The sequence below is a fragment of the Pteropus medius genome, unplaced genomic scaffold (genome assembly GCF_902729225.1).
Source record: "Pteropus medius unplaced genomic scaffold, Ma_sr-lr_union100, whole genome shotgun sequence".
In the NCBI taxonomy this organism is placed as follows: Eukaryota; Metazoa; Chordata; class Mammalia; order Chiroptera; family Pteropodidae; genus Pteropus; species Pteropus medius.
The window spans coordinates 5,609,394-5,636,108 of record NW_024342471.1 but is presented as its reverse complement, the minus strand read 5'-3'; the positions used below and the strand labels follow the sequence as shown (position 1 = coordinate 5,636,108).

The 26,715-nt window shown below is 46.8% G+C and overlaps 1 protein-coding gene and 1 non-coding gene across 4 annotated transcripts; one reads left to right on the top strand and one right to left on the bottom strand.

Annotated features, from left to right (window-relative positions):
* Window positions 1–4,989: 4,989 nt before the first annotated feature.
* Window positions 4,990–11,778, top strand: NRSN2 (neurensin 2). Of its 3 annotated transcripts, none has more exons than XM_039863980.1 (3): window positions 4,990–5,703; window positions 8,305–8,499; window positions 10,163–11,778. In XM_039863980.1, exons 2-3 carry the CDS (start codon window positions 8,314–8,316, stop codon window positions 10,586–10,588), a joined length of 612 nt encoding a protein of 203 aa, XP_039719914.1. In that variant the 5' UTR covers window positions 4,990–5,703; window positions 8,305–8,313; the 3' UTR covers window positions 10,589–11,778. The 3 variants fall into 3 exon arrangements, with proteins under 3 accessions (XP_039719914.1, XP_039719913.1, XP_039719915.1); XM_039863979.1 differs by lacking the exon at window positions 4,990–5,703 and adding an exon at window positions 6,761–7,842; XM_039863981.1 differs by lacking the exon at window positions 4,990–5,703 and adding an exon at window positions 7,873–8,177.
* A 14,305-nt stretch (window positions 11,779–26,083) lies between these two features.
* Window positions 26,084–26,187, bottom strand: LOC120604273 (small nucleolar RNA U13). Its single transcript, XR_005653302.1, has one exon. It is a non-coding gene; the product is annotated as a small nucleolar RNA U13 (small nucleolar RNA).
* Window positions 26,188–26,715: the final 528 nt, after the last annotated feature.

Below are 26,715 nucleotides of genomic sequence, written 5' to 3'. Positions count from 1 at the left end.
TTAGACCTTTCCGCTTCTGCAAGGACCTAAATTTTTGAACTCTATTTCCTTTTATTTCTGTTTACAAACCAGCCAGTTCTTTCCTGAGTTTATCTCTCTCTTGAGTATTTGGACAAATGCAGCCAAAGGAGCCCATATAGCTTCCCAAGTTACTTCAGTAAAAGTTTTACCAAATGTTTTCCTTTTGCATAACAAGAATTGCCAACTTTCCTACCCAGTGTCCCAACAACTAAAGCACTAAAACATATTTTGGTTTTGGTTACATAACTAGCCTAAAAAACCTACTTCTGGCAATAATTCCTTCATAAATTAAAATAGGCTGGATTATGACGTAGTAACAAATTAACTCTGAAATATCAGTGGATTGACATAATAAGAGTTTATTTCTTAATGAAACATATTCTGATATGGTGACTCCAGAGCAGCTGTCCTTCCCTCAGCGATTCAGCAATCTAGTCTACTTCCAGCTTCTGACACTACCATGTCAACATGTAGCCTCCACAATTATCGTGGCAGGAGAAAAGATAATTGTAGGGTCATGCACCAGCTCCTAAATGCTCTAGCAGTTCTAAAACATGGCCCCAAATTATTTGACACTTCTCCTACTGAAAGCTGGGGAGTATGTCTCTTCCCCTTGAATCTGGCCTCTGTCACCAACAGAATAAAGTAGAAGTGACATTGTGCCAGTTTCTAGACTGGCATTGAGAAACTTTCAGCTCTTATCAACTCTTTCCTGGATGCTCATTTGTGAGCAAAATAGCAATTGTTGTTTTAAGTCACTACATCTTGGGTTAGTTTGTTACACAGCAATAGAAGCCAGAACAAATGCTTCAGCCCAGAAGTGAAATGCTTCACTCTGCTCATAGCTCATTGGCAGAACAAAACACATGGCTTTTGCCTAACTTCAAGGGGACTGGGAAATACATATGTGAAACACGTGAGCAGTCTATGTCTCTACCACAATGTTTAAATAAAACTTCTTTGATAAGGTGACATGTGAACAGAGATCTGAATAAAGCCAAAAGCTAGCTATGCAGATGTCTGGAGAAAGAGCAATAAAGGCAGAGAAGTAAACAAGTCAAAGGCTCTGAAGCCTTGAGGTGGGAGTTTGCCCAGAGTGCTTGGTTCATTCAAGGAACAGCAAGGAGGCCAGTGTGGCTGCAGTACAGTGAGTGAAGAAATGGAAGAAGATGAAATCAACAAGGTAAGTAAGGTTGTGGGGGAGATGCGATTATAGGCCATTGTAAAGACTGGTTTGGGATATCTATTGTTGCATAACCATCTCACAACTTAGTAGTTTAAAATAGCACCATTTTATGTCTCAGGATTCTGTGGATTTATAGAATTCAGTGGGATAGTTCTTCAGCTCACGTGATGTCATCTGGGGGGTCAAATGGGCTGGAACATCCAAAATGACTCGCATGTCCAGTACAGTAGCTGGTGCTAGCCATGGGCTGAAAGTTTGGCTGGGGCTATCAATTGAAGCATCTACACGTGGCCTCTCCATGTGGCCTGGGCTTCTTCAGAATGGGGACTGGGGTCCAAGAGGGAGCATTCCACAAGTGAGTGTTCCAAGGCGGGGAAGAGGAAGCAAGTCCTCTTGAAAGCTAGGTCCAGAACTGGCACAACATCATTGCTTTCAGCACATTCTATTAGTTAAAGCAGTTGCTGGCCCAGTTCAGAGTCAAGGGGAGGAGAAATAAACTTCCCTTGACTCTTGAAAGGCAGAGTGACTAAGAGTCTGTGTCCATCTATCTTTAATCCACCACAGTCTTTTTTCTATTACCTGAGTAAGATGAGATGTCAATAGAGGTTTTTAAATTTTTTATTTTTAAATTAGCACTGACATTCAATGTTATTTGTAGCTAGACACACTTCAGAGGGTGGTTCTGATTGCAATGTAAAGAAGAGACCACTAGGGGCAGGGCGAAAGCACTTTGAGTGAATATGGATGGCTGATGTGGGTCTGAGAGAGTAGTCCTGGTGGCCAGAGTAAGGCCCTTGCAGAAAGGTTTGTCCCAGTGACACTTGATTGTCCAATATCGTGGTCACTAGCTACACGTAGCTATTTAAACTTAAATTTTAAGTAATTAAATAAAATTTGGAATTCAGTCTCTCAGCTGTACTAGCCACATGTCAATGCTTCATAGCTAGATGTGGCCACTGGTTCCTGTGTAGGCAGCATAGGTGTAGAATAGTCATCTTTGTAGAAACTTCTGTTGGGCAGTGCTGGCTTAGACCTTTTCATCTCCTACAAGTTTCCACATCTAAAATCTTTAACTACAGGGTCTTGCACTCTGACCTCAGACTCCCTTCCTTCCCATCCAGCTATTTTTAGACTGCATTGAGCTCCTCAGTCTGGAATTCCTGTATCTTCTCTGGATCCATGTGCTCTCCTCCTGGGCTGCCTTGGCACCCTTCCTCACTGAGTCAGGATCTTCCTGAGGTTCATCATTGGATCTGCTCTCCCCTGTTCTTCGCATCCCCCATTATCCCCTCCTTCTACCCGACCTGTCCAGGAGAACCCAAACCCAGGAGCCGGGGTGTTAGAAGCCACCTGATGTATTCTCATTTCTCCTGACACTGCCAGAGAAAATCACAGCCATGCAGACCATCATCTCCACAGATCATGACCTCAGAGCCACCAGAGCAAACTCAGATTCTGTCACATCATACTGAATGACCTCGGACAAGTGACTAACCCTTCTAAGACCCAGAGTTTACCATCTGTAAAATAGGAGTTATCATAGCTCCTATCTCATAAAGTTATTGAGAAAATTAATTATCCTGGCATGTAGTAAATGCTCAATAAATGATATTTATTACCACTATCATTATTATGATTGATTATTCCAAACTTCACCACCCGTTCTTTAAAAATTGTGATTAAAATATGTGTAACATAAAACTAATCATTAGTGACATTTAGTATATTCACACTGTTGGCCAACCATCACCACTATCTAGTTCTAGAATATTTGTATCACCCTAAAAGAAACCCATTAAAGCAGTCACTCCCTTTGCCCAGGCCCTAGGAAATGCTAATCTGTTTTCTGTCTCTATGGATTTTCTGACTCTGGATATTTCATATATATATGTATATATGTATGTGTATAGAATTATACAATAGGTGGCCTTTTGTGTCTGTTTCACCACCTTTTTAAAGCGTCCTGTTAAACTAAAACCTTCCTCTTTCTTTATAGATAATGCCTTTTGTTTTTCTCAAGAACATTCAATTTATCAGGTGTCATGTCACTCAACTTCCTACCCTCCTCATCTATAAACTAATAACGATAGAAGTAAAAACAATATTTTGTTGAAGTCTTACTCTATTCCAGATGCTTTGCTTAGTGTCTTTTGCGCACATCTCATTTCACTCTTATGACTCCCCGAGAGGCAACTATTAATATTATCTCTATTTTACAGTCAGGGAAACTGAGGTTTGGAGCAGTTATATCATGTAAACAGTGAGTGGCAGAACCAAGATTCGAACCTGGATTTGTTTGACCGTAGAGTTCAACTCACAACCAGCACTATATCTCTTCTCAATGGCCACCCTCCTTTCCCTCCCCAGGATGGGCTGTTTTTTTCTTGTGCTGGGTCGAGGAACTATCACTTCCCATTACCTCCAGAACCTCATCCATCCCCTCTCCGATATCACTGGAGACCAAGCTGATTCTAATGGCAGCAGACTGGAATCATCTGGTTACTTCTTCATTCATTTATGTGATGACTTAACTGGGATAACTCAAAAACCAAGTTCTGCTGGGACTGTGGTGCCTTCACCTGCGCTCTCCATGTGGTATTGGCTTCTTCACAGCATAACAGCCTCAAGGTAGACAGACTTCTTGCATGGCATCTCAGGTCTCCAAGAGCTAGAACTCCCAGGGAAGTGTACGTCCTTTTATGTCCTAGCCTTGGACATCAGGACATCACTTCACCATATTCTATTGGTTGAAGCTGTCATCAGGATACACGGAGAGGGTACAGAAGTCCCATCTCTCAAGAGAAAAAGTGCTAAAGCATTTGCAACCATGTTTAAAACTGCCATAGGTCGCTTCCAATTTTTTGCTATTCTGGTAGCTCATTTTATCCCCTAACATCTCTTGAATCTATCCCTTTATCCACAAGCCCACTAGGCAAGACATCATCATGATCTGGAGCCTCCTCGCTGGTCCTTCTGCTGCCACTCTTGAGATCTCTATCCTGTTCTCTTTAGCAGTCGGCAGCCAAAGAGATCTTTTCAGAGTGCAAATCAGATCACATCCCTCCTCTCTTAACAATCCTTCCATAGCTTCCCACTTCTCTTGGGTTGAAGTCCAAACTCCTTACTTTGGCCTATGAGGCCCTGAGGGGTCTCACATATGCCTGCCTCTCCAGCTATCTCCTGTCATCATCATTTGAGGCCTATAGTTTTGAGCTCCAGGACTTCCTCCCATCCCTTTTACACACACACAGTTAAATGAGTAAGTAGTAAATATAAAGCACTCAGACAAGCCTTTGCACATCACGAGCATCATATATTTGCTATTAGTATTAGTTTCTATTCAAGAAATATTTATTGAGCTGCCTACTCAGTACCAATCACTATGTGAGGCTCAAGGATACAATAGTGAATGAAAAGATTGTGGCCCCATCTCACAGAGTTCATTCATCTCTGTGTCCCAGCCCCTAGCACAAAGAAAGACAGTGTGGATGCTCAAGACATAAAGGTATGTTTGTGCAATGGTGCTTGATGAAGCTCAGAGAGGTGTGGTGAATTTCTCAAGACTACACAGCAAATGTGGGACAAAACCAAGGATGTGGGCACATGACAAGGAATGAAACAGGGGCAAGCTGCCTGGCAAAGGATGGCTCTCCCAGGGACATGGGCTATAGACACAGGCTGCCCAGGGCAGAACTAGGACTAGGCTGGGAGAGAGAACAAAAGAGGCCATCTCATTGGCTCCTTCCAAGGGGAGAGGAAGCTTCTCTCTCAACACCTCCTCCCCAACCCCAACTCCCTTCTCAAGATAAAGGGGGCGGGGGACGCTGATCCTTAGCAAGAGGAAAAGAGAATGGAGAGAGGATGGGGACTCAGTGAGAGGGTGGTCTTCAGTAAGAAGTAAGAGGCTCTGATATCAACAAGGAGGGACTTCTGGTAGGGACCCAGTGAGAGAGGCAAGTCTCAGTGATGGGTGGGGTCTCAGAGAGAGAGATGAGAGTCTGTGAAGAGGTGCAGGCTCTACAGGGAGATGAACGTTTGCGTAGCGGTATGGGGGCTCCATTAGGGGGATAGAGACCCAGAGAGAGAACTGAGGATACAGTGAGGAAACGAATGCTCAGTGAGGGCAAGGATCTTCAGTGAGAGGGGTGGGAGATTGAGGGAGTGATGGGAGAACCCGGATAAGGAGTTTGAGGGACTGCATGAGGGAGTAAGGTCGAGAGAGGTGGTGGGGTTTCCGCGAGAGATCTGGAGTCTCAGAAAGAGAAGGGAACTCTGGCTGGGGACAGGAGCTAGTGATTCTGCAGGAGTCTGCAATCTGCAGCTCAATAAATATTTCTTGAATAGAGACTAATACTAATCCCCCTTCGGGGCGGGGGACCCGCATCCCACCGGGTATCACCCCCCTCCCGCCCCCAACTGCGGCGCACGCGCGACCGAACCCGCTTTTGCTCTGCTCGCGCTTCGGCTCCCGCTCGGCAAAGACAGCAGGCAGAGAGGTGAGCTAAGCCGGGATCCAGCGTAGCCCGACCCCCACCCTACCGTCTCCGGGGTTCCGGAGAGCACCCACACCTGCCTGCATCCCCAGCCCCGGCCGTGTCCCGCCTCGGGCAGGGCGGCGGTCCCCGAGCCCTGATGTGCCTCTGGTTTTGGGAGTTGGGATCCTAGGGAAGTAGCAAGGGACGGAGATCGCATCAGCAAGACACCTCAGGGGTGATAGGCTGGACTGAGGCTTCAAAGGACAAAAACCCCACCCATCTCTCTATTAAAAACCCATCCCCCCCTGCCTCAGTTTCCCTCTAGGGGAAAGGATGCCGTTAATCTCGATCAGGAAACGGGTGGTCAGGTCAGAAACAGTGGTGCGGTCGGGGGCGGAGGAATTGGACCGATTTCCCTGGCGTCGTCCCCCAAGAGGGCGCCCATCTTCCTGGGCAGCCGCGAACGCTGGAGTGGGCGGGTCTGGGGAAGGGGGTTGGGAAGAACTGAGTGAGGCCGCGCAGAGGCGAGAGAGTCCATCCATCTTCGGACCCTCGAGCCTGTTACCTTCCCGTGCGCCTCCCCTGAGCGCCTCCTCCGACGCAGATTCCCCCGCCCTGGGACCCTGGAGCCCCCTCCTCTTCCCGCTCCCTACCCACCCGGCTCCTCCTCCTTCCCGCCTAGGGACACCGCCCCAGCGGTTCCTGTGTCAACCCTCTTCCCGGATACCCGCGCCGGGTCCTCAGTCTCCTCTCCCTCCCTCCTGCAGACCGCCACACGCCTGACCGCCTCCCCTTAACACTTAACTAGGAGGGGGAGGGGCCAGGCCTAGGGGTGGGCAGCGTCAAGGTCACCTTCCTTCTCCAGTGCCTGCGGGTTTGAGAGATTATGTATATTGGGGGAGGAGGACAATGAGTTGCAGGGGAGGAGCTAACCCAGGCCAACCATCCCTAAACCTCCTCCCCGCCTCCTCCCTAAGAGTCTTTAATTAAAGGTTGTTGCTGACTCGGACTGCCTCGCGAACCTCGTTCATTTTTCACACCCGGGCTCCTGAGCTCCTCGGCCGGGGTGGTTCCCATTCTGTCCACGCCCCCTCCGAGCCCCGCCCAGCTTGCCCTCTCCACATTTCTTACCCTCTTCTTTCTTGGCCTTTGCTTTCGGTCTCTGCCTTTTCCCATTCTTTCAATACTTTTCTTTTTTTTCTCCCCCTCCCCCCACCAGCCCCTGAGTTGTGGGTGAGGGCTGGGGAGAACCGCGATTTATAGACAGGCTTTTAACTACAGCATTCCTGTGGCTTGTGTGAATCCGTGGGGGACTCCAAGAATCACCCCTAACACAGTGTGGCTGTGTGTGTGTGTCTGCGTATATCTATATGTGTGTATCTCTGTGCTGTGTGTATCTCTGTGTTTATGTGTGTTTCTCTGTGTTGCGTGTGTTTATCTGCATGTGTCTCTGTGGCATATGTATGTCTGTCTGGGTATGGGTATGTTTGTGGTGTTTTTGTGTCTGTGTTGGTGTGTGTCTCAGTGGTGTGTGTGTATCTATGTATGTATTCTCTGTTTGGGGTGTGTGTGTATGTGATGGTGAGTTTAAGGGCCACATCAGATTGGAAATGAGAGGGGGCTGGAAATTTGACCCTTCAGTGTAAGCGCGTTGCTTTATTTTGTTGGAAGCTGCACAGAGGGATGGAGGGCCATTATGGGGGTGGGGAGGGCAGGAACCAGTCCTACCCCAGCACTGCCTGGTCCCCTGACTTTGATTCTAGTCCTACCTGTGTGTGGATATGCAAGTACCTTCCATTCCTGGGACCTCAGTGTCTCCATCTGAGAGGAGAGGGGTTCTTAGATAGGTTTCCCTGGAAATCGAATAGCCCTTGAGCATAAGACCCCCTAATCCCCAGGGCTTCTGGCTTTCACCTCCTATGAAATCAAAATTCCTTGGGACTCAGAAGTTGTGGCCTTCTGAGGGTCAGCCTTGGAGAGGGATCTTTTAGGGCCTTGCAGTTTGGGGAGCTCTGCCTGATTGGACACATGTCAGCCAAGTTATTCCCAAGAGTACCCTGAAAGTGGGGGGGATCTTGAGAGAAGATGAGGATGAGGACCTCTCACTCCAGACGTGGGGCTCGAAAAGTTCAATATGAAAATAATAATGAAGAAATTGCAGTAATAATAATCACAACAGCTACTATTTCTTGGCACCAGACACAATAACTGTACAAAGCAGGTATAATCATCAGCCCTGTTTTACAGATGAGGAAACTGAGGCTTAGTGAGATGAAAGTACTTATCAAAGTTCACACAGCTAGGAAGTTGTGGATCTGGGATTCCAGTCCAGACAGTGAGGCTCACATTCCCAGCCACTGGGTGGCCTCTACAATAAATGCACACATTTATTAACACCTACAATTGCCAGGCACTGGGCTAAGCACTTCAGAGCATTGACTCATTCACAGTGTACTAGGGAGCGCCAGATCAGGATTCCAGAAGGCCAGACTGCTGTGAGTAAGGGGTAGCTTAAACGGGAGGAAAAGTGGATGGGGAACAAAGATTCCGGAGACTGGGAGGGTCACCATGGACAGCTCTCACTGACCACCTCCTTCCCTCTGCGCCTTGCCTACCCCACAGGGATCCACAATGCCTAGCTGTGACCATTCTTGTGGCTGTAGCCGTGGCCCCAACGTGGAAGATGGCAAGTGGTATGGAGTCCGCTCCTATCTGCACCTCTTCTACGAGGACTGTGCAGGTACTGCCCTCAGCGATGACCCTGAGGGGCCTTCCATCTTGTGCCCTCGCCGGCCCTGGCCCTCACTGTGCTGGAAGGTAAGGCCGGAGGAGAAGCAACTCGGATGATTTCCTCTGGCTTCAGGGAGGAGATGGGATCAGTGGATAGAAAGAAAAGGGTTGGTGTAGCAGTTAGGATGTTTGAGCAACAGAAAATCCAACTCAGATGGGTTTAGACGATAAAGCGAAAATATTGCTCATTTTATAGAAGAGACCAGAGGTGTGTGCCTTTGGGCAAAGTTCAATCCAGCAGTTCAGACCATTGCACCGAGGACTCAAGTTTTTCTTGGTCTTCAGGCTCCCCTTGCAGCCCCTGTTAGCTTCAGGTTCTTCCCACATGTTCCCCCAAATGGCTGCTACTATGCTGACCCTCGGTCTCTCACTCCACACCATCTAAGGGAAATCAGAATTTCCTGTAGCATTTCCTTCAGAAAAGAATGCTTTTTATTTCTAGAAGTCCTGCAAAGTATTGCATTAGCTCTGATTGGGTCACTTGCCCAGTCCTGTACTAATTTACTGTGGCCAAGGGGATGGTATATGCTGATTGGCAGGAAGGGGGTTCATCCTACTTAAATCTTACTGTGCTTCTCAATGATATATTGGGGTACTGTTGCCAAGGCAGTGGAAGAAGTGAGACAAACAAACAATTGAAGTTTATACTAGCCAGGGAAAGTGGTCAGTTAGGGCACACCGTGTGGATAAAGGTATTGAGGTGGCAATGAGTCCCTAAATGGACCTAGATCTTTGATAAACACTAGGAAGGCTGAGGCAGAGATTCCCTCCCCTCTGCTTTCGAAGGGCTTGACTCTAATGGAGAGGTGAGGTGCCAACCTGTGCATAGTTAATGCACAACATCAAGCCAGGTGTGCAGAGGATACCAGGAGGAGAAATGCTATCAGTGCCTGGGATGATCAGGGAAGACTTCCAGGAGGAAGTCAGTGTGTATTTTAAACTTTTAAGCATCTTCTTATTGTTAGGCAGTGTGCTAGGCTCTTGGGGACCCAGAATTGAAGAAGACATGGTCCCTTCCTCACGGAACTTCTAGCTGTGGTTCATTTAGCCATTATGCAAAATTTCACTCAGCTACTACTCTGTACTAGAACTGTGCTAGGCACAGAAGACACCTAGTGAGCTGAAACAGTCTCTGCTCTCATGGCTCTTCCTGCTCTCAGTCCAGTGGGATAGGCAGACATCAGTTACATAGTAACCAAAGTACATGTCCCAGTGTGCACCAAGTTGAGTACACTGAAGAATGAATAGACACAGTATTTTCACGAGCACAGAGCAGGGGATTTGATCCAGTTCAAGGGAATCCTGGAAGGCTTCTCTGAGGAGGTGAGGTTTGAGATGAGATCTGAGGGATGTGTAGGAGTTAACTCAACAGAGAGATTGCTGTAGAGGGTAGATGGCACAAGGGGATAAGATGGGACCCAAATAATGATGGAGGGGGACTCGAGGTTGACAGGAGAAACCTACTGTTAGGTGGGGGCTGGGAAGAAAATTAATCAAGAGGCCTCAAGATTCTAAGCAGCAAACAGTGTGTGCCGCTTGTCAGATCCTAGCAGGTGTGTTCTGTGATTCATATCTCTTAAAGTTGGATTAAGGGGTTACCTTTGAGTCCAGTTTGGATCTAATGTGATCCTTTGGCTTGGGGCCCCCAGCTGACTCTTGACTGCTTACCAATCTGTCTGCCTCTTTCCAGATCAGCCTGTCCTCAGGGACCCTGCTTCTGCTGCTGGGTGTGGCAGCCCTGACCACTGGCTATGCGGTGCCCCCCAAGCTGGAGGGCATTGGAGAGGGCGAGTTCCTGGTGTTGGATCAGCGGGCAGCCGACTACAACCAGGCCCTAGGCACCTGCCGCCTGGCAGGCACGGCGCTCTGTGTGGCAGCTGGGGTCCTGCTGGCCATCTGCCTGTTCTGGGCCATGACCAGCTGGCTGAGCCATGACACCAAGGCAAAACGCTTGGACACTGAAGCTGATGGTCATCTGGAGGTCTTTGGGGACGAGTCAGAGCAGCAACTGTCCCCCATCTTCCGTGATGCCAGTGGCCAGTCTTGGTTCTCACCACCTGCCAGCCCCTTTGGGCGATCTTCTGTGCAGACCATCCAACCCAAGCGGGACTCTTGAGCTGCCCTCATGGCCAGAGGAGTCACCAGACAGGATTTCCTCCTCCCCACCACACCACGCTCTCTCATTGTCTCCATAACTTCTCCCTTTCAGCAGAGACCCTTCTGTCTAAACCCCGAGATGGCTCAACTCCAGGTCAGACAGTCTGGAGCTTACATCCCCATGCTCATTCTCAGGGGGTAGGGCCCCAGCTCATCCAAGATGCCAATCTTCTCCAAGTTCGCCCAAAACTTCCTACCCACCCCTCCTCCCCCAGGCCCTTCGGGGGCAGAAAGCATCTCCCTCAACCTGCCCCCATTCTTTCCTCTGTGTGACTCTGGCCCAGCCCCTTATCTTTCAGACAACCAGTTCCTGTCTCTGTACTATAAGGGATTGGGACAAGATTCTCGAGTTCCATGACTTCCCTATTCTCTCTAGGATGTAAGTATTTCTCCCTATAGGCAAAGATGGGGGCGGTGAGGTAGCGGGGTCATTCTCATCCCTCCTTCTGTCATCTGCACCAGGATACCTCAGGATGGGTCAAAGATGCTCACTGGACTTCCTGTCCGGGATGGTATGAAAACATTTACCCCCTAGAGTTCATTTCCTACATATATTTTGGCATCAGAGCCCCTCCATCCACTCTATCCCAGACTATTACTAGCCCCAGTGTGCAGATGAGGTGGCTGAGGGAAACTGGCAGTCTGCAGGAACTCAGACTCACATTTGCAGACTTTTAGGCCAGCTCTTGTTCTACAGCTGGAGCAGGGCCACTGTATCTTCCTGGCTTCCAGGGGACCCCCAGGGGTTGGAGACAGGCTTGACCCAGAGAGAGTAGTTGAAAGCAATGGTTTCTGGTTACTCAGAAAATACTTTGGACATGCATTTAAGTGGTCTCTAAGAGCACTTAAGAACTGGGATGTCTTTCGTCTGTCAAAGTACCCCACCTTAGATACTGTCACTCACAGGTGACACAGCATCTCTGTTCTTTGCCACTAGGGGGAGCTCCAAGGCAGCTGGAGAGAGACATTTAAGACCCTGCCCCTACCCTCCTACTGTCTCACCACCAGCTTGAGGGGCATCCTGAGGGGGAGTCCTCAGTCTTCCCCCACCAGGCAGGCCCTACTACCCTTGTGCCCCAGGCCACCTCCTTAACCTGCACCGCTTCCATCCCAACTTCCCTTTCAATAAACAGCTGGGATGGATACTGACTTTGCTTCTTTTTTTCCTGACCACTGGGAGTGCAGGGGAAGGGAAGAGACTGCTGTGGGTACCTACTTTGTGCTGGGCACTTAATCCATCATTTCTCATTTGCTCCTCATGAGAAAGGATATTATTATCTTTATTTTACAGATGAGACACCAATGGTCAGAGGCGTGAAACCACTTGCCTAGGCTTCCTGGGGGTGAATTTAAATGCTAGCCTCATGGGAAGGAAATTTCTCAGCCATCTTGACAAACTGCTGCAGACCATTATAACATAAATGTGGTACATCCCTGAGAGAAACAGAAGAACAGAAGACAGGGGCAGTTTGGGGAAGGAGTTGGAGCCAAAGGTGGAATCTTCCAGGGTGATAAGAACAGCTAACCCTTACTGGCACTCACCAGGGCCCAGACCCTGTTCCCATTGCTTTACAGACCCCATGTCTTGCTGTCCACATCTTAGAGAATGGCAGCTCCAGCCGCCTGGTTGCTCTAGTCAAAACCTTGGATTATCCTCACTCCTCTTTTCCTCACAGCTTGAATCCAATCCATCAGCAAGTTCTGTCGATTCAACCTTGGAAGTACATGCTGTGCCCAAACACTTCTCGCCAACCTCACTGATAGCTCAGGCTAGCTCCCTGGCCTGAGCCATCATCACTTCTCATCTGTATTGTTGCACCAACTTCTCCCTGGTCTTGCTTCCGGCTCCTCCAACCCCTAAGACTAATCTTTACAGAGCAGTCAGACAGATCCTGTTATAACATGTTACGTTGTGTCTCTCTTCTGCTCAGAACCGCTCCCAAGGCTCCCATGGCTCCCACTTCGCTCAGAGTAAAAGCCAAAATCTTCCAGACTTCTAGCCTCTGGAACTGTGAGAGAATATATTTTTATTGTTTTAAGCCACATAGTTTGTAGCCACATAATTTGCTTTGCACAGCAGCCCGAGGAAACAGGCTGTAAACTGGTGCCACTTACGAGAGAGGCAAAGTGGCAATATCAAAATGGAAAACATACAGACCCTTTGATCCCTCTCTCTTGCTCAGGTGTATCTGTAGGTTAAATTCTACATATTGGAACATGGCAGCATTGTTCATAACAGAAAACATTTGGAAACAATGTTAAGAGAATGAGAAAGCTCTTTATGTGCGGGCTAGACCAATCTCCAGGTTATATTGTTAGGTGAAAAGGTGCAAGGCGCAGAACACTATGAATACTTTAAAGCCATTTATGTTATAAGAAGATTTATGCACCTTGCTTATACGTGCATAAAATGTCTATTGCCTTTGGCGGCCTCGGGGAAGGGGACTAGGGACTGGGCCTGGGGAAGGGATGGGAGGGAGACTTGTACCACATGTTCTTTCATCTGTTTTGAATTTTGAACCATGTGAATGTGTTATATTTTAAAACATAATTAATTTTAAAGATAATATAATTGATTGAATACATTTAATAAATGGAGGAGAAGGGACAGCTCTTCCTTACGGAAGAACTTCAATGAATAAATACGGAAAGATTGAGAGAAATAGAAAAATTGTCCTTAGCACGCCACAGTAATAATTGCTGTTAAAGTCACCTGTGAACGCTAAAATGAGTGAGTGAAACTTTCAGGTGAAAGAGGGTATTTGCATAGTCTCAAATATTTATTAATTTGTGGTGGCTTTAACGCACGTCCACGAGTTATTGGATGCTCTGCCCTCCAGGAGGTGAGGCTTGGATCCTGTCTCCTTGAGTGTAAGCTGGACTTAGCAACTTGTTCCCAACAAATCGAATGTAGAACAGGAACAAGAGAATTCACAGTGGACAACTCTGTCTACCTTAACCAATGATAAAGGTTAGTGTTGCCGGTAGTAACAAGCCTGCTTGATATCATGGACCCCTGAAATGATGTGATGAGAAATGCACTTCACCTGCGTGGTGTTCTTCCCCCAGCCCCCAAATCCATAACTTCCGCCTAACCATGGGAAGACCCAATGAAAGACATGCTACAAAATATCTGACCACTGCTCTTCAACAGTGTCAAGGTCATGAAAGACAAGAAAAGGCCAAGAAACTGTCACCGATTGGAGGAGAGTAAAGATACAAGGCTGAAGAGTTTATAGGAACTCTGTACTGTCTTTGCAACTCTCCTATAAATCTAAAATTATTTCCAAAAGAAAAAACGTTTAAAAAAATATATTTGTCTGGTCAAGATGGAATAACAGGAATCAGGTTTACTCTTCCATCTGAAAGAACCAAAGAACGGACCAGAGAATAAATGAATGAGAAGAGCCCTACAATCGCCCCAAATGACTTCCCTGCGCTTCCGGGCCGTGGCATAGAATTCAATACTCTTTCTCAATAAATGATGAAACAAGTAGACAGAACATCAGTAAAGGTAGGGAAGATTTGAACAACACTATCACCCAACTTGACTTAATTGACATTAATAGAGTGCTCTACCCAATGACAGCAGAATGCACAAGACCTCGGGCGGCCTTGGTTGCTCCTGGAGACCCAAGGGGGACATGGGAGCTCTAAACAGAGCCCATGGGCTCCCTCTGGTGTTCCTTCAAAGTGGTGGCAGCTCAGCAGTTTGACAGTTTGGCCCTGTCTTAGAGGGAAGCTATTTTTCCTCTAGCCTGCATTCTCTTTCCTCTCTGAGGCGGGGAGGCCTGAGAGAGGGAGAGAGGGTGACAGAGGGTAGTGTTCACCTTCTGTCCATCCCTTTTAATCCCAGAGCCTGAGCATCACCCACACTACCCAGAGGCTTCCCCTCCCTCCTGCTGAGTCTTACATACCTCCCTCATCCCTGCTGATCCAAGGGCCTAGGTTATTTCTCAAACCGAGACTCAGAGTAGCTCCTCTACCTCACCCTCATCTGGACCAAAGAAAGGTGATCTTGGGACACTACATGACCTCTGGGGGGTGCTATGTCAGGGCGGGGAGCAGAGATGCCCTAGGGTGAGAAAGAGAAACAAAGGGGTGCTCATATAGATGGGACAGGTATTAGTGGGAGATGGAGAGCCAGCTGTGAGGAATCCAAGAGACAGACGTTCTGCAACATTCATGTCCCAAGATAATCGTTCCAAATCTTACGTCGAGAGCAGGCCGAGAGTGAGGCAGTCTGTCAGTGTGTGAGCCTGGGCAATTTCTTAACCTCTCTGAGTCTCATTTTCTTTGTCTCTAAAATAATGCCAACAAGGATATCCAACTCTTGAGATTGTTTGAAGGTCTAATGAGCCTAACACAGTGCTTGGCACACAGAAGTGCCCAATAAATGCTATCTATTGCTATGAAAGAGGAGACATCTAAGGTTCAGAATTAGCAAGCAGAGTGCCAGTTATAATTAAAAATGGCTTGGATATGGTCTTGCCCTCCAGGGACTCACAGTCTAGTGGAAAGGACAGCCCTGCAGACAGACAGTGCCGACCTTATAGAGTGAGTGCTGCCATGAAAGGACAAGATAATGTCATGTCACAGAGGACAGACACAGGGAGATTCTGAGAGTGACATATGCAGCGCTTGCCTGTGCTGGGCTCTGTCCTCGGTACTTCACATAAACTAACTCTGTTAGTCCTCCTACACCATAAGGCAGTTACCATTATCTTCCAGTTTATAGAAAAGAAAATTGAGCATAGAGTGTTTAAGCATCCTGTCCAAGGTTGCACAGATAAGATTTGAAACCAAACAGTCTAGGTCCAGAATGCCCTATACCTCTGGCATCCATAGGTGCAGAAGTGAGCTAAATCCCACAGATTCTACCAACTAACCAATATGATAATGTATGAGGTCATACTAATAACCCCTCACACAGACCCACACAGACACAGACAAGCATATGCATAGCTACCCAGATAAATGCCAATTCTTGCCCATGATGAGTGCTCAGAAAATCCTCTGGAAAACCACCCTAAAAATGGCATGCATTATTGAAAAAAGTAATTAACACAAACAACCTACAGACACATGCATCCATATATAAATTGATGGACTCATACACGAGTCCTTGAATAAGCATGTTACACATGTGGTACATATTAACATACGTTTACGTACATGTCAACAGCCATGTAAATCATAATGCTGTATGTCTGTAGACATACTGACTCAGTGTGTATTTTACTTAGTCTGCTTTTGATTTTTTTAGAAGCTACATATATTGAGCATCTACTGCGTATAAGTAAAGATGGGCTCAGAGAAGTGAAGCGGCTTGCCAAGGTCACACAGCTAGTAAATAGCTGGGCTTCAAATCCTCGTCCTGTGATGATAGAAAGTGGAGTCTGTTTCCACTGCTGTGCAATTGCGGTCATGAGATGTTAGCATTCCCTGTGACCTTGAACACATCACGTGCTGTTCTGGACCACATCCTCACACGTCAGTTCACAGGTGTGCTCTGTGGGTGTGTGGTGATAAGACTAGTGACTCTGGCCTGGTTCCAAGTCAGCCTGGGTTAGTGTCACTGAGGCCTGTGAGCTTCCTGTCCCAGCCTTGCCAAGCCCCAGAGCACATGACTCAAAGCCAAGCCCAGGCCATCAGGAGCCTGGTGATGGAAGAACTCATAAGATTTCATAAGCATCTGGCCCAGAACATGTGATCAGGGCAGAGAGAAGAAGAGAGGAAAACAGGATGTCTACTGGGGTGTGCATCCAGGCAGGGTTTACAGACCAGGTTTGGCAGGGAAAGAGCTACCAAAACTTGGCATCTTATGGGAGATGCATTCTGTGTGATGGGGGGTGGGGCGCGGTAGGGAGCAGGATTGATTACACCATTGCCCCATCCTGATCCTGGAGGCTGTGAGTGAGTGAGTGAGTGAGTGAGTGAGTGAGTAAGTGCGTGCGTGAAGAAAGGAAAGGGTAATAATGATTGAAAGAGGAAGGGTGTGAATTTGTCTTCTCCACAAATCTTGAGTGTCTGCTCTGGGCTGGCCCTGGGCACTGTGGAAGCTTGGTGAACAGAACATAACCCTGCCTTCACAAGGCTGAGAGCTCAAGTGACACCAGTCAGGCTGGGTGCAAAGTGACTCAAAGTGAGCAGTCGCCAGTGTGCTTGGGGGAGCAAGAGTGTGCAAGAGAAGTGAATGTGTGTTCACGCTCACCTGAACAGCCTAGTGCCTGCCAATGGGTGTGTCCCTGGGAGCTCAAGCTCAGGCTCCTTCTTTCCTGTCACAGGCCTCCACTTGCCCCAGTCCTGCCCGATATCAGGCTGCTCCATCCAGTCACAGGACAATAGTCTCATCGGCCCGGACTCTGGACCCCAGCAGAGGTACAAAGAGGTGCAGAGGTTTTACTCCAGGGGTAAAAACCTCCCAGCAGAGAGAGTCCTGGTGGCCTTCGCCATAGACGTCTCTACCGGGAGCCCTGGACTTGTGAGGAAAGCATGTAGCACCTCTCTGGTGCTCAGGTGTGTGAGGTGTCCCCAGATATATGCCCTGCATTCTAAGGCCTGGAAGGGCACCAAGAAGGTTCAGACAGATGTGCAAATGGCACCTTGTTCACTGAGTCCCCACTCTTGGCATAGGCACTATGCTAAGTGCTTTGGAGCCATATTGATGAGCTGGGTGACCCTGGGCATGTCAAACTCTCTGAGCCCCAGTTTCTAATCTGAAAAACAGGGCAATAATATCCACTTCCAGTCCTGTTGTGAGAACAACTCAATGCATCATGACCTCACTAAGTCATGTTTATTTTCTCATGGTCTTCGTCTTCCCAGCTGGAGTGTCTATTTCTCAACAGCATCCACTGGGTCTCATACCCTGTTTCTCCCATGACACTTCATCACACAGGACTCAAATAAATACTTGCTGTAAGAGTTGCTGAGCAAAGTTGTTCATTCCTAATGAATAATGATAGACACTAGCATTTATATAATAAGAATAACCAGCAACTTTGAGCCTTATTACATGTTGGGCATTGTGCTGAGCACTTTCCATTCATTCATTCAACAATTAATCAAACACCTAATAGGTGCTGGGCTCTGCGCTAGACATAGGGATACAGCAACCCTGTTCCTACTTTCTAGTGGGGGCAGGAGAGACAGACAATAAGCAATTTAGTACATAAATGAGATCATTTCAAACATTCACAAGAGCTGTGAATAAAATAAGACAGAGTTATGGATTTAGAGACAGACTTCAGGAACTGGGGAGGGGGTGTGACTCTTTAGGGAGGGCCTCTTAGAGGAGGCGACATTTGACCTGAGACCTGAGGAGGAAGAGGAGCCTGGACAGGTGTAGGAAAAATTCCAGGCAAATGGAACAGCAAGGGCAAAAGCCCTGAGGCAGGAAGAGTTTGGCTTGTTCAAGGACTCGAAAAATGGGAGCACAGCTGGAAGAGAGGGAGGGAGATTGAAGCGGAAGGAGATGACTCAGCTCCTTGGTTATCATTCCAACTTTATAAACAAGAGAACCGATGCTCACAGAAGGTGAGTGACTGGCCTAATGTCACACCTCTGATTAGAGAATTAGCAGAGGTTCAAGCCCAGGTCTGCCTTGGATCCAGAACCAGGCTTTTTTTTTTTCCACTCCAGGCTGCCACAGAGACGCACATCTGAGTGATACACACCAACATATGCACTTCGGCATACACGCTCTGCATGCTGACCTATAATGGGTGGGAGGAGTGTAGGCTTGACCATCACTAAGCATCAGACTAGTGGAGACAGCCTAAGATACTAACATCTGCCCTAGTGTCTTGAAAGGCCAGATATGAGGGCTGGATCTCACCTTAGCCCAGCCTTCTAGAAGCTCTGGGCCAAGAAAACTTTATATGGCAAGAAGAGGGAAATAGTTTCCTGAGGAAGAGGTGGGAACTCTGGGGTGGCCTGTGGGGCTGCAGAGATGGGGGAGATGACAGTCTGTGGGCACATCTGAGAGGAGTGCAAGCTGAGAACAGAAGAAGCAGAGGGAATTGAGACTCTTCTCAGAAGCATAGCCCCTGCCAGGCCAACCACCTGTCCTCCTCTTACCTCCACTAGATCCCCTCCCAAGATGGGACACTTGCTGCTCACTAAGGTAGCCTGGGCGGCACTGACCTTGAGAAGTTCCTCTTCTCGATCTGCCTTTGTGGCTGTAAAAAATGAAAAGAGTCGTCAGTCAGAGCAAGAGAAACATAAAAGCTGTGTGAAGACACTTTCATTTTTCTGAATCAGATTAGCAGAGATTGAAAACCTCAATAATGCTCTCTGTTGTCAAAGTTGTGGCACTCACATGCTATGCTGGTAGGAGGTAGATTGGCACAATCTGGGTGGAGGATCAGCCAGAAATTCCCATCGAAAGGGCAAATGCACAAACTTTTAACTCAGTAATTCTGCTTCTAGGGAATTAGCTCACAGCTTCTCTCTACGCCCCATGTATGAACACTGCAGCATTGTTTGTTACAGCAAAAGACTGGACATAATGAAATGTTCATTAACAAGAGATGGTTTCAATAAACCACTGCCTCCGACAATAGAATACTACAGAGCTGTAAAAAACTCAGGAAGGTCTTACTGAACTGATGTGGAATAATTTCAAAGACAAATTATTAAATAGGAAGAAAAAAAAAAGATCTGAAAGATTATTTGTATGATCCCATCTGTGTGAAAGGGAAAAATAAATAGTCATAACTTATGTCTTGAAGACAACATAAAAAAATTGGTTGCCCAAAGAAGGAGGAAGTAGGGGGCTAGAGACAGGATTGGAAGGGAGGTTTTCCAGATTCTATCCCTGTACCTTTTGAATTTTGAACCAAAATATAAGTAAATGAAAATATTTTAAAATCTGTTTTCTTGAGACTGCCATATGCCTACGCATTCCCTGCCCCCAGCTAAATTCTATCTCACTGGACAGAACATCCTGGAAGAGAAAAAACCTGTCTGTCAATTCTGGAGGCCCATGTATGAATCCTGGCTTCATTGCTAACCTATCATGTGATTGGACAGCTGGATGTATGTACTGAAGTTCAGGGAAGACATTTCCCTTTATCTGGTTAGTACTAGATAACACCCAGGCAAGACATTTCCCTTTATCTGGTTAGTACTAGATAACACCCAGACAATTCTCCAGCTCTGGCATTCTGCGTCCTTCTGCTAGACCAAGCATCTGGAGGAAAGGCACCACGTCTTCTTGCTCTTTAATTCATTCAATCTACTTAAACTGAGTATCTAGTATGGGCCAGATTCTTGCTTCTCCATTTCTCGTCCTCTACCTCCCACCCTAGTACCTGGCAGGGAATTGGTGACCTGTAGGAGTTCAGGACAGATTGCTTAGTTATAGATGAGGAATGGCTATTTGGGTAGATGCATGGTGAGTGGTGAAAGGACAGGTAGATGGTGGTTAAACGGATTCATGGATGAATGGTAGATGGATAAATTTTAATACAACAGCCTTCATTTGATCCTACAGCCCTCCCCACAGCCACTGCCCATTTATTTTGCTTCCCTTTGCAACAAGGGTCTTGTTTATATTGTCTTTAATTCCTCTCCTCTCTTAAATCCATTCCAATCACTATTCTACCTGCCTGCCCTACCCCTAGCGAAAGCACTCTTGTCAAAGTCACCATGGCATAACACTCAATTCTCAGTCTTCAGCTTCAGACTGACTGATCAACAGTTTTGACACCATTGACCACTCCCTGCTCCCTAATACACCCTCTGTTTTCACTGGGCGTCCAGGCCTCCACACTCTCCAGGCTCTCCTCCTACATCATGGTCATTCCTCTGCCTCTCGGAACTCTTCCTGTTGGAGTGGTCCAGGACTCAGTCCCTTGGTGCTCTCATCCAGTCTCACGTCCATGATTCCAGTCCTGTATCTTCAGTAAGACCTCTTCCCTGAACTTCAGTACATACATCCAGCTGTCCACTCAACATCTCCTCTAGCATGTCTAAAAGATACCTCAACACCACCAAAGCCCAGCCTCTGGTTTTCCCCAAAACACCTTGCTCATCTCATCTGGTGGTACCTTCACACTCACAGCTGTTTGAGCCAAGACACCTTAGAGGCATCCTTGACACCTCCCATTCCCTCACACTCCATATCTGAAACATCAACAATTCTGTTATCTCCACCTTTTAACTATACCCAGAATCCATTCACATCTCGCCACCTGCATGGCCACTGCCCTGCCGAGCCACTGGAATTTCTCAATAGAATTATTGCAATATCTGTTCTATTCTCCCCAGAGTCCTTTCAAAGGCTCCCAAAGTTCCAGATGGTCTGAACTTCCTTTACCTCTTTGACCTCACCCACGACCACCTCCCTTGCTTGCTCCACTCCAGCCACACTGACCTCGTTGGCCAGCACACTAGTCAGGCTTCCTCTGGGCCTTTGCATAAGCCAGTCCCCCTTCCTAAACATTTTACCTTCCAGAGAGTCTCATGGTATCCACTGGAACACCTTAGTCATTATGGCCACTGCCTGCCCCCTCCTTCCCTTGTGGATCCTCTTTACCCACCCTTCTACTTTTTAAAAAACTTTCCCCCCCTAATACCTATCACTTTCTAACATGCCCTATAGTTAAGTATTTATTATGTTATTTCCTGCATATTTTCTTTCTACTGGGGTGTAGGCACAGTTTTTGTCTGTTATTTTCACTGCAGTCTCCCCAGCCTATAGAACAGTGCCTGGCAAGTAGTAGGTATTGAATGAATACTTGTTGAATGAATGAATGAAATATAAATGGTTTGATTGATGCTGAAAAGGTATATAGGCGGTGGATGGATGATGGTTGAATGGAGAGTAGATAAAGAATGGAAAGATAGTAGTAGAAAGTTGAATGGATAGATAATGGGGAATGGGTTATAGGTGAATAGTAAATGGATGGATGGGGGATGAATAAATAGGTAGAGGGATTGAATCCATTCAGCTACTATTTACTGAGCACTTACTATGTGCCTGGCACTATACCATGCAATGGAGATATACTCATGAGCCAGTCCAGCTGGTACCTGCCCTAAGGGAGCATACAGTTTAGTGGAGAAGATAGATATACATAAAATATAAAATATATACTATAACAGATATATAATATATGTAATTACATAGCATTAATATATAATAATTACATATAATTTAATACATATATAATTCCAAATTATAATATGTGAAAGATATACTATGAAGGAAAAGAACAGGATGCTCTAAGAGAGAATCATTTAGATGAAGGATGGAAAATGGGTAATAAATGGGTAGATGGAAGTGGGTAGGACTTAGACTGGGCTGCTTTACCTTAATGGTCCTGGCCAGCAGCATGCAGCATTCATTTGTAGACCTGCCTGCACCCTGCAGCTCTAATTTCAGAGAGACTCTCCACTCTCTCCCTGGCCTGACTCAGCACTGCCTTTGCCCATCCCCAGTGGCCCTGCCCTGACCCTGCTGACTCACAGTGTCGGGCTGGTCAGAGGACAGCTCCATGGGACCCACAGTTTAACCCAGCCCTTTAACCATCCTCAGTCTGAGAGGTGATAAAACAACCAGAAGGGTGACCAGCGGGTGTCAAGCTCTTGATGCCTGTGCCTAAGCACAGCTCTCCTGATTCTCGAAAGAATATCTCTAACGAGGCTTGAAACTAGAGTTGAGGTTTACCTGGGGGCTGGGGTCAAGGGTAATGAATTAGAGCTAAGACTATCTGCAGGATTGTAACTCAGTCAGGAGCTGGTCAGGGGTCAGCATGGGAAAAGTGGGTGCCCAGTCAACGACCAAGTCAGTGCTCAGTTTGGGGCCTGGGTCAGGATTTAGCCATGGCCAGGGACAGTGATCAGAGCTCAGAGATCAGGCTATGTTCAAGGTTCCAGGTCAGAGTTCAGTTGGAGTCCAAAGTCAGAAAATAGAACTCAGACTGTGACCAGAGTCAAGGATCAGGGCTCAGTCAGTTCCCAGGGCACTGGCCTAGTCTCCTTTTTCTCCGCTGAGGGACCGAGTAGGCAAGTTGGCTCTGGACTGCTTTGAGGAGCATCTTCCAGCCTAAGTCCCATCTCCCAGACAGATGAGCAGCACCTTCTTCAAACCCTTCCCCCTATCCCCTGGCCTTCCCCCAGGCCACGCCCTGAAGGCCAGTCTTGGGTTGATGTCCCCTACCTGACAGTTCTCACTCTGGCACCCCAGGGGACCAGGATAGGAGTAGGGGCTATGGGGCAGGGCTCCGTGCCTGACCCAAGAGGGAGCCTTACGCAAGGTCTTCTGATGTAACTGGCTGTTGGCTGAACACTTTGGCACCCCTCCTATTTCCTACCCCACCCCACAAGCTTTTCTCAGAATGGGAGGGGCTGGGCAATGACCTGGATGGAACATACATAAAATCTCTTTCCTTCCCTAGCCTAAATGCTTGCAGGAGGCAATCAGGCAGGCAGGAAGGCCCAGGGAGATCAGATGACAGCAATTCAGCACCAACTCCTGTATTAGGAGGGAATCAATCTGGGGCCCCCTCCCCTTCCCAGCTGGAAAGTAACTGAGAGCATTAGGACCCCTGGAAGTTCAGAGAGCCCCACCCCTGACACACAGAGCAGTAATTATGTGGCTGAGGCAGAGAGGCACTGGCAGCTGCCCAAGGTCATCCAACTGTCAGAGACAAGGTCAGAACCAGAAGCAAGCTTTCCTCCTGTGGTTTCTAGCTCCTTCCATCACAGGTTGGGGAGAGGACCCTCATCCTTGAGGAGAGCATGGGACCTCCTCAGGAACTTTTGAGCAATCTCAGGTCAGTTTCTGAAACAGTGAGCCAATGTGGGCTTTGGAACAGCACCGACCTGGGTTCACACCCCTCTGGTTTGCCCTGTGATCCTAGGCAGGTTACTTCTCTTTGATGCCTGGTTTTCTCACTTGTGAAAAAGACATACATTCATCCTTAGCTCACAGGGTTGCAGTCAGGATTACATGAGAAAGCAGATGAAGGACACAGCCCAAGCCTGCTGCATGGGGGATTCTCAGGAAATGTGTTCCTTTCTTTCCCTTTACCTTCAGCTCTCAAGGGGTGTGTGTTTGGGGGCCCGGGGGCAAGGTGGAATCCTGGGCTCTGTGGAAATAATATTAACTACTTATCATCAAGTGCTTACCTTGTGCCAGGAACTCTTCTAAACAATTTACCTGCAGGGTCGCTCCCTAGTGTAGTGGTTAGCACGGCTGCTTTACATGTAGAAGGTCCTGGGTTTGCACCCCACGTAGAGACACGGACCAGACCCAGGGTGCGCCAGGCCCCGGGTGCATGCCACGAGCGTGTGGGAGGAGACGCCCTGCCTTTAGAGATCCAGTTCTTAAGGGGAGGCAGCCAACATCCCTTGGAACCGGGGGGTGGAGGAGTGGTGGGGGTGAGTGACCTCAAGAAGAAAAAAGAAATAAACACTTTACTTGTATTAACTCATTTAACCTCCACTTAATCCAATAACAGTTCCCAATAATAAGTAGTTTGATAACTCTATCAAGAGCATACTATTATCAATTCCATTTTATAAATGAGGGCTCTGGATCTCAGAGTATCTAAGTGACTTGCTCAGTGTCATACAACTAGTATAGGCCAAGGAAGTGGACAAATACTAGGATTAGAGCCAGACTATCTACTTCTAATCCCACTGTCCCCTCACTCCTTTGGCTGGTGATGTCACTTCTCTGAGCCCCGATTTCCTCAGCCCCCTCCAGGGATGAAATCAGCAACTTGGTGGAGAGGTTGGAGGATGCAGTGAGATGATGTAAGGGAAGCACCCACACAGGACCATGCTCGATCCATGGGCAAGAGAATCACATTCTTCACGAAGAAAACTCAGGCCACAGGGCAGAGCCAGATCACTCAGCAGGGCTGTGGCTGCCACTGGGCCACCGCTGGCACTGGCCTGCTTCCTTTTCTGGGGCCTGAGCCAGATTCAGATAATGAAGGATTTCTGCAAAGCTCCCAGAGAAGGGGGCAGTGCCCAGACTCCTATTAAGTGCTCCCCAAGAGGAGCACAGGCTTGAGCTGCAACTCTTGAATCATCCACTGTATTTCCCAAATCAATTGGCCCAAATCCATTCACCCAATTGTATTATTAGTTCTATAACTTTTTTCTTTCAATCGGCTCATTTTTAAAAACTTAGTCAAATGTATTTGAAGTGGAAAATTTAAACTACTGACCTCAGATGGAAAGCCACTATCATTTGCCGTAGAGGTGAAGTAACTATAAAATTAAATACCAGAAAAGCAAAACAAGATTCTTAAATTCTAGTTAAATCTTGTTTCTTGCTGGAGGCTCTGAGCTGAGCCCTGCTCTCTCTTTCTTAACAAGTGAGGTGTTAAAGACACAGAAGCTGTTAAATGAGATTTTCTCCCCCAGTTATTGGAGGAACAGGAAGAAAATCAAAAGGAAATATGCATATTATGAAATGATTCAATTTATGTAATACAGTCTGGAGACCCTAAAACCATCTGGCACCTACCATTGCTGTACATACCATATTTTGGAAAACACTGACCTAATCCAACTTTCTCTTCTTATTTTACGGATAAGAAAACTAAGGCCCCCAAAGAGAAGGTGACTTGCCCATGATCTCACAGGGTCAGTGGCTTCAGCCAGACCTAGAATCTAACCAGAACTCTTTCCAAGGCATCGTTTCACTTTTATGGGAAGAACTTATAACGATGAAAGTTTTAAGGACACTAAGGGTGAAATTTCAAGCATACCACAATCACTAGTGTCACCTGGGTGCAATGGACGGCATCAGGTGTGGCTCCTATCATAGCAGTCCACAGTACACCCTCATCCCCCGTCCTTCTCTCCACCCTTGGAGCACAGCCCTCCAAATTCTTCCCCCCAGCACTGAGGGTCAGATACCGGGCTCATGAGAACTACAGCAAATAGAAATGTAGGCTGCTTGGCTCAGACACCTGGGTAAGGATATTCTGAGCCTAGAAAGAAGGGAATTCATGAAAGTGGAACTGTCTCTCTGGGAAAGTGCACATTGTTGCATTTAATTTTGGGGAGTTGGTCACCATTTATTTTCTTGCTTTTTAACAAATGCTTATATAGTATTTATTTGCCAGGTACTACACAAATATTGTCATTTATTGACAAATCAGTGAAGTAAGTACTATTATTATCCCCATTTTACAGAAAAGGAAACAGAGGCATGGAGAGCTTTAGTAATTTACTCAAAATCTCACCACTTGGAATTGTAAAATTTGAGCCCAGGAAAGGTGGTTTGATTATGACACAAGACTGTCTCAGTGTATTTAACCCTTAGGACCACAATGCGAGGAGAGTATAATTAATCACATTTTATAGATGCAGAAACTGAGGCTCAAAGCTACTTGGCATCTGTGTCGTAGACCCGGCAGACTCCATTTCTTTGCTATACTCCCTGGACAATGTGTCAGAAATTCTTTTTTTTTTCTTTTTCTTGCATCAGATGGGTAATGTGCTGATGTCATAACAAGGTCTGAGGAAGGCACATCTCACACAACAGAATGAACAGCCAATCATCACTCTTACGAACTACAGAAGGATCTGTGTCAGGAATTCTTGGTCTAGGGTTGTGCTACTCCATCTGGTCACATGTGGCTATTAAGCATTTAAAAGGTGGTTAGTGTGACCAGGGAACTGAATTTTTTCATTTCATCGAATTTTAAATTTTAAAACAGGTAAAAAAAATTTCCATTATATAGCTTAATTGTTTTGGTAGGACAACATTTCACTTTAACCATTGACAATTTAGCTTCCATGCTGATTTATGTCCAAACTAAATGTAAAATACACACTGGATTTTGAAGACATTAGTATGAAAAAAATTTAGATGATCTCATTAATAATTTGTAATTGTTGCTATAACATGCTAGATATATTGGATTAAATAGAATATATTAACAAAATAATTCCACCTGTTTCTTTTTATTCTTCTTTGACGTAGTACTAGAAAATTTGAAACTACATATGTGGCTCACGTTATGTCCTTTTGGAAAGTGCTGGTCTAGAGGACTGGGATTTGACACCCCCAACTGTGACAAGGGCCTCAAACTTGGGGGTTAGGCCCAGGGT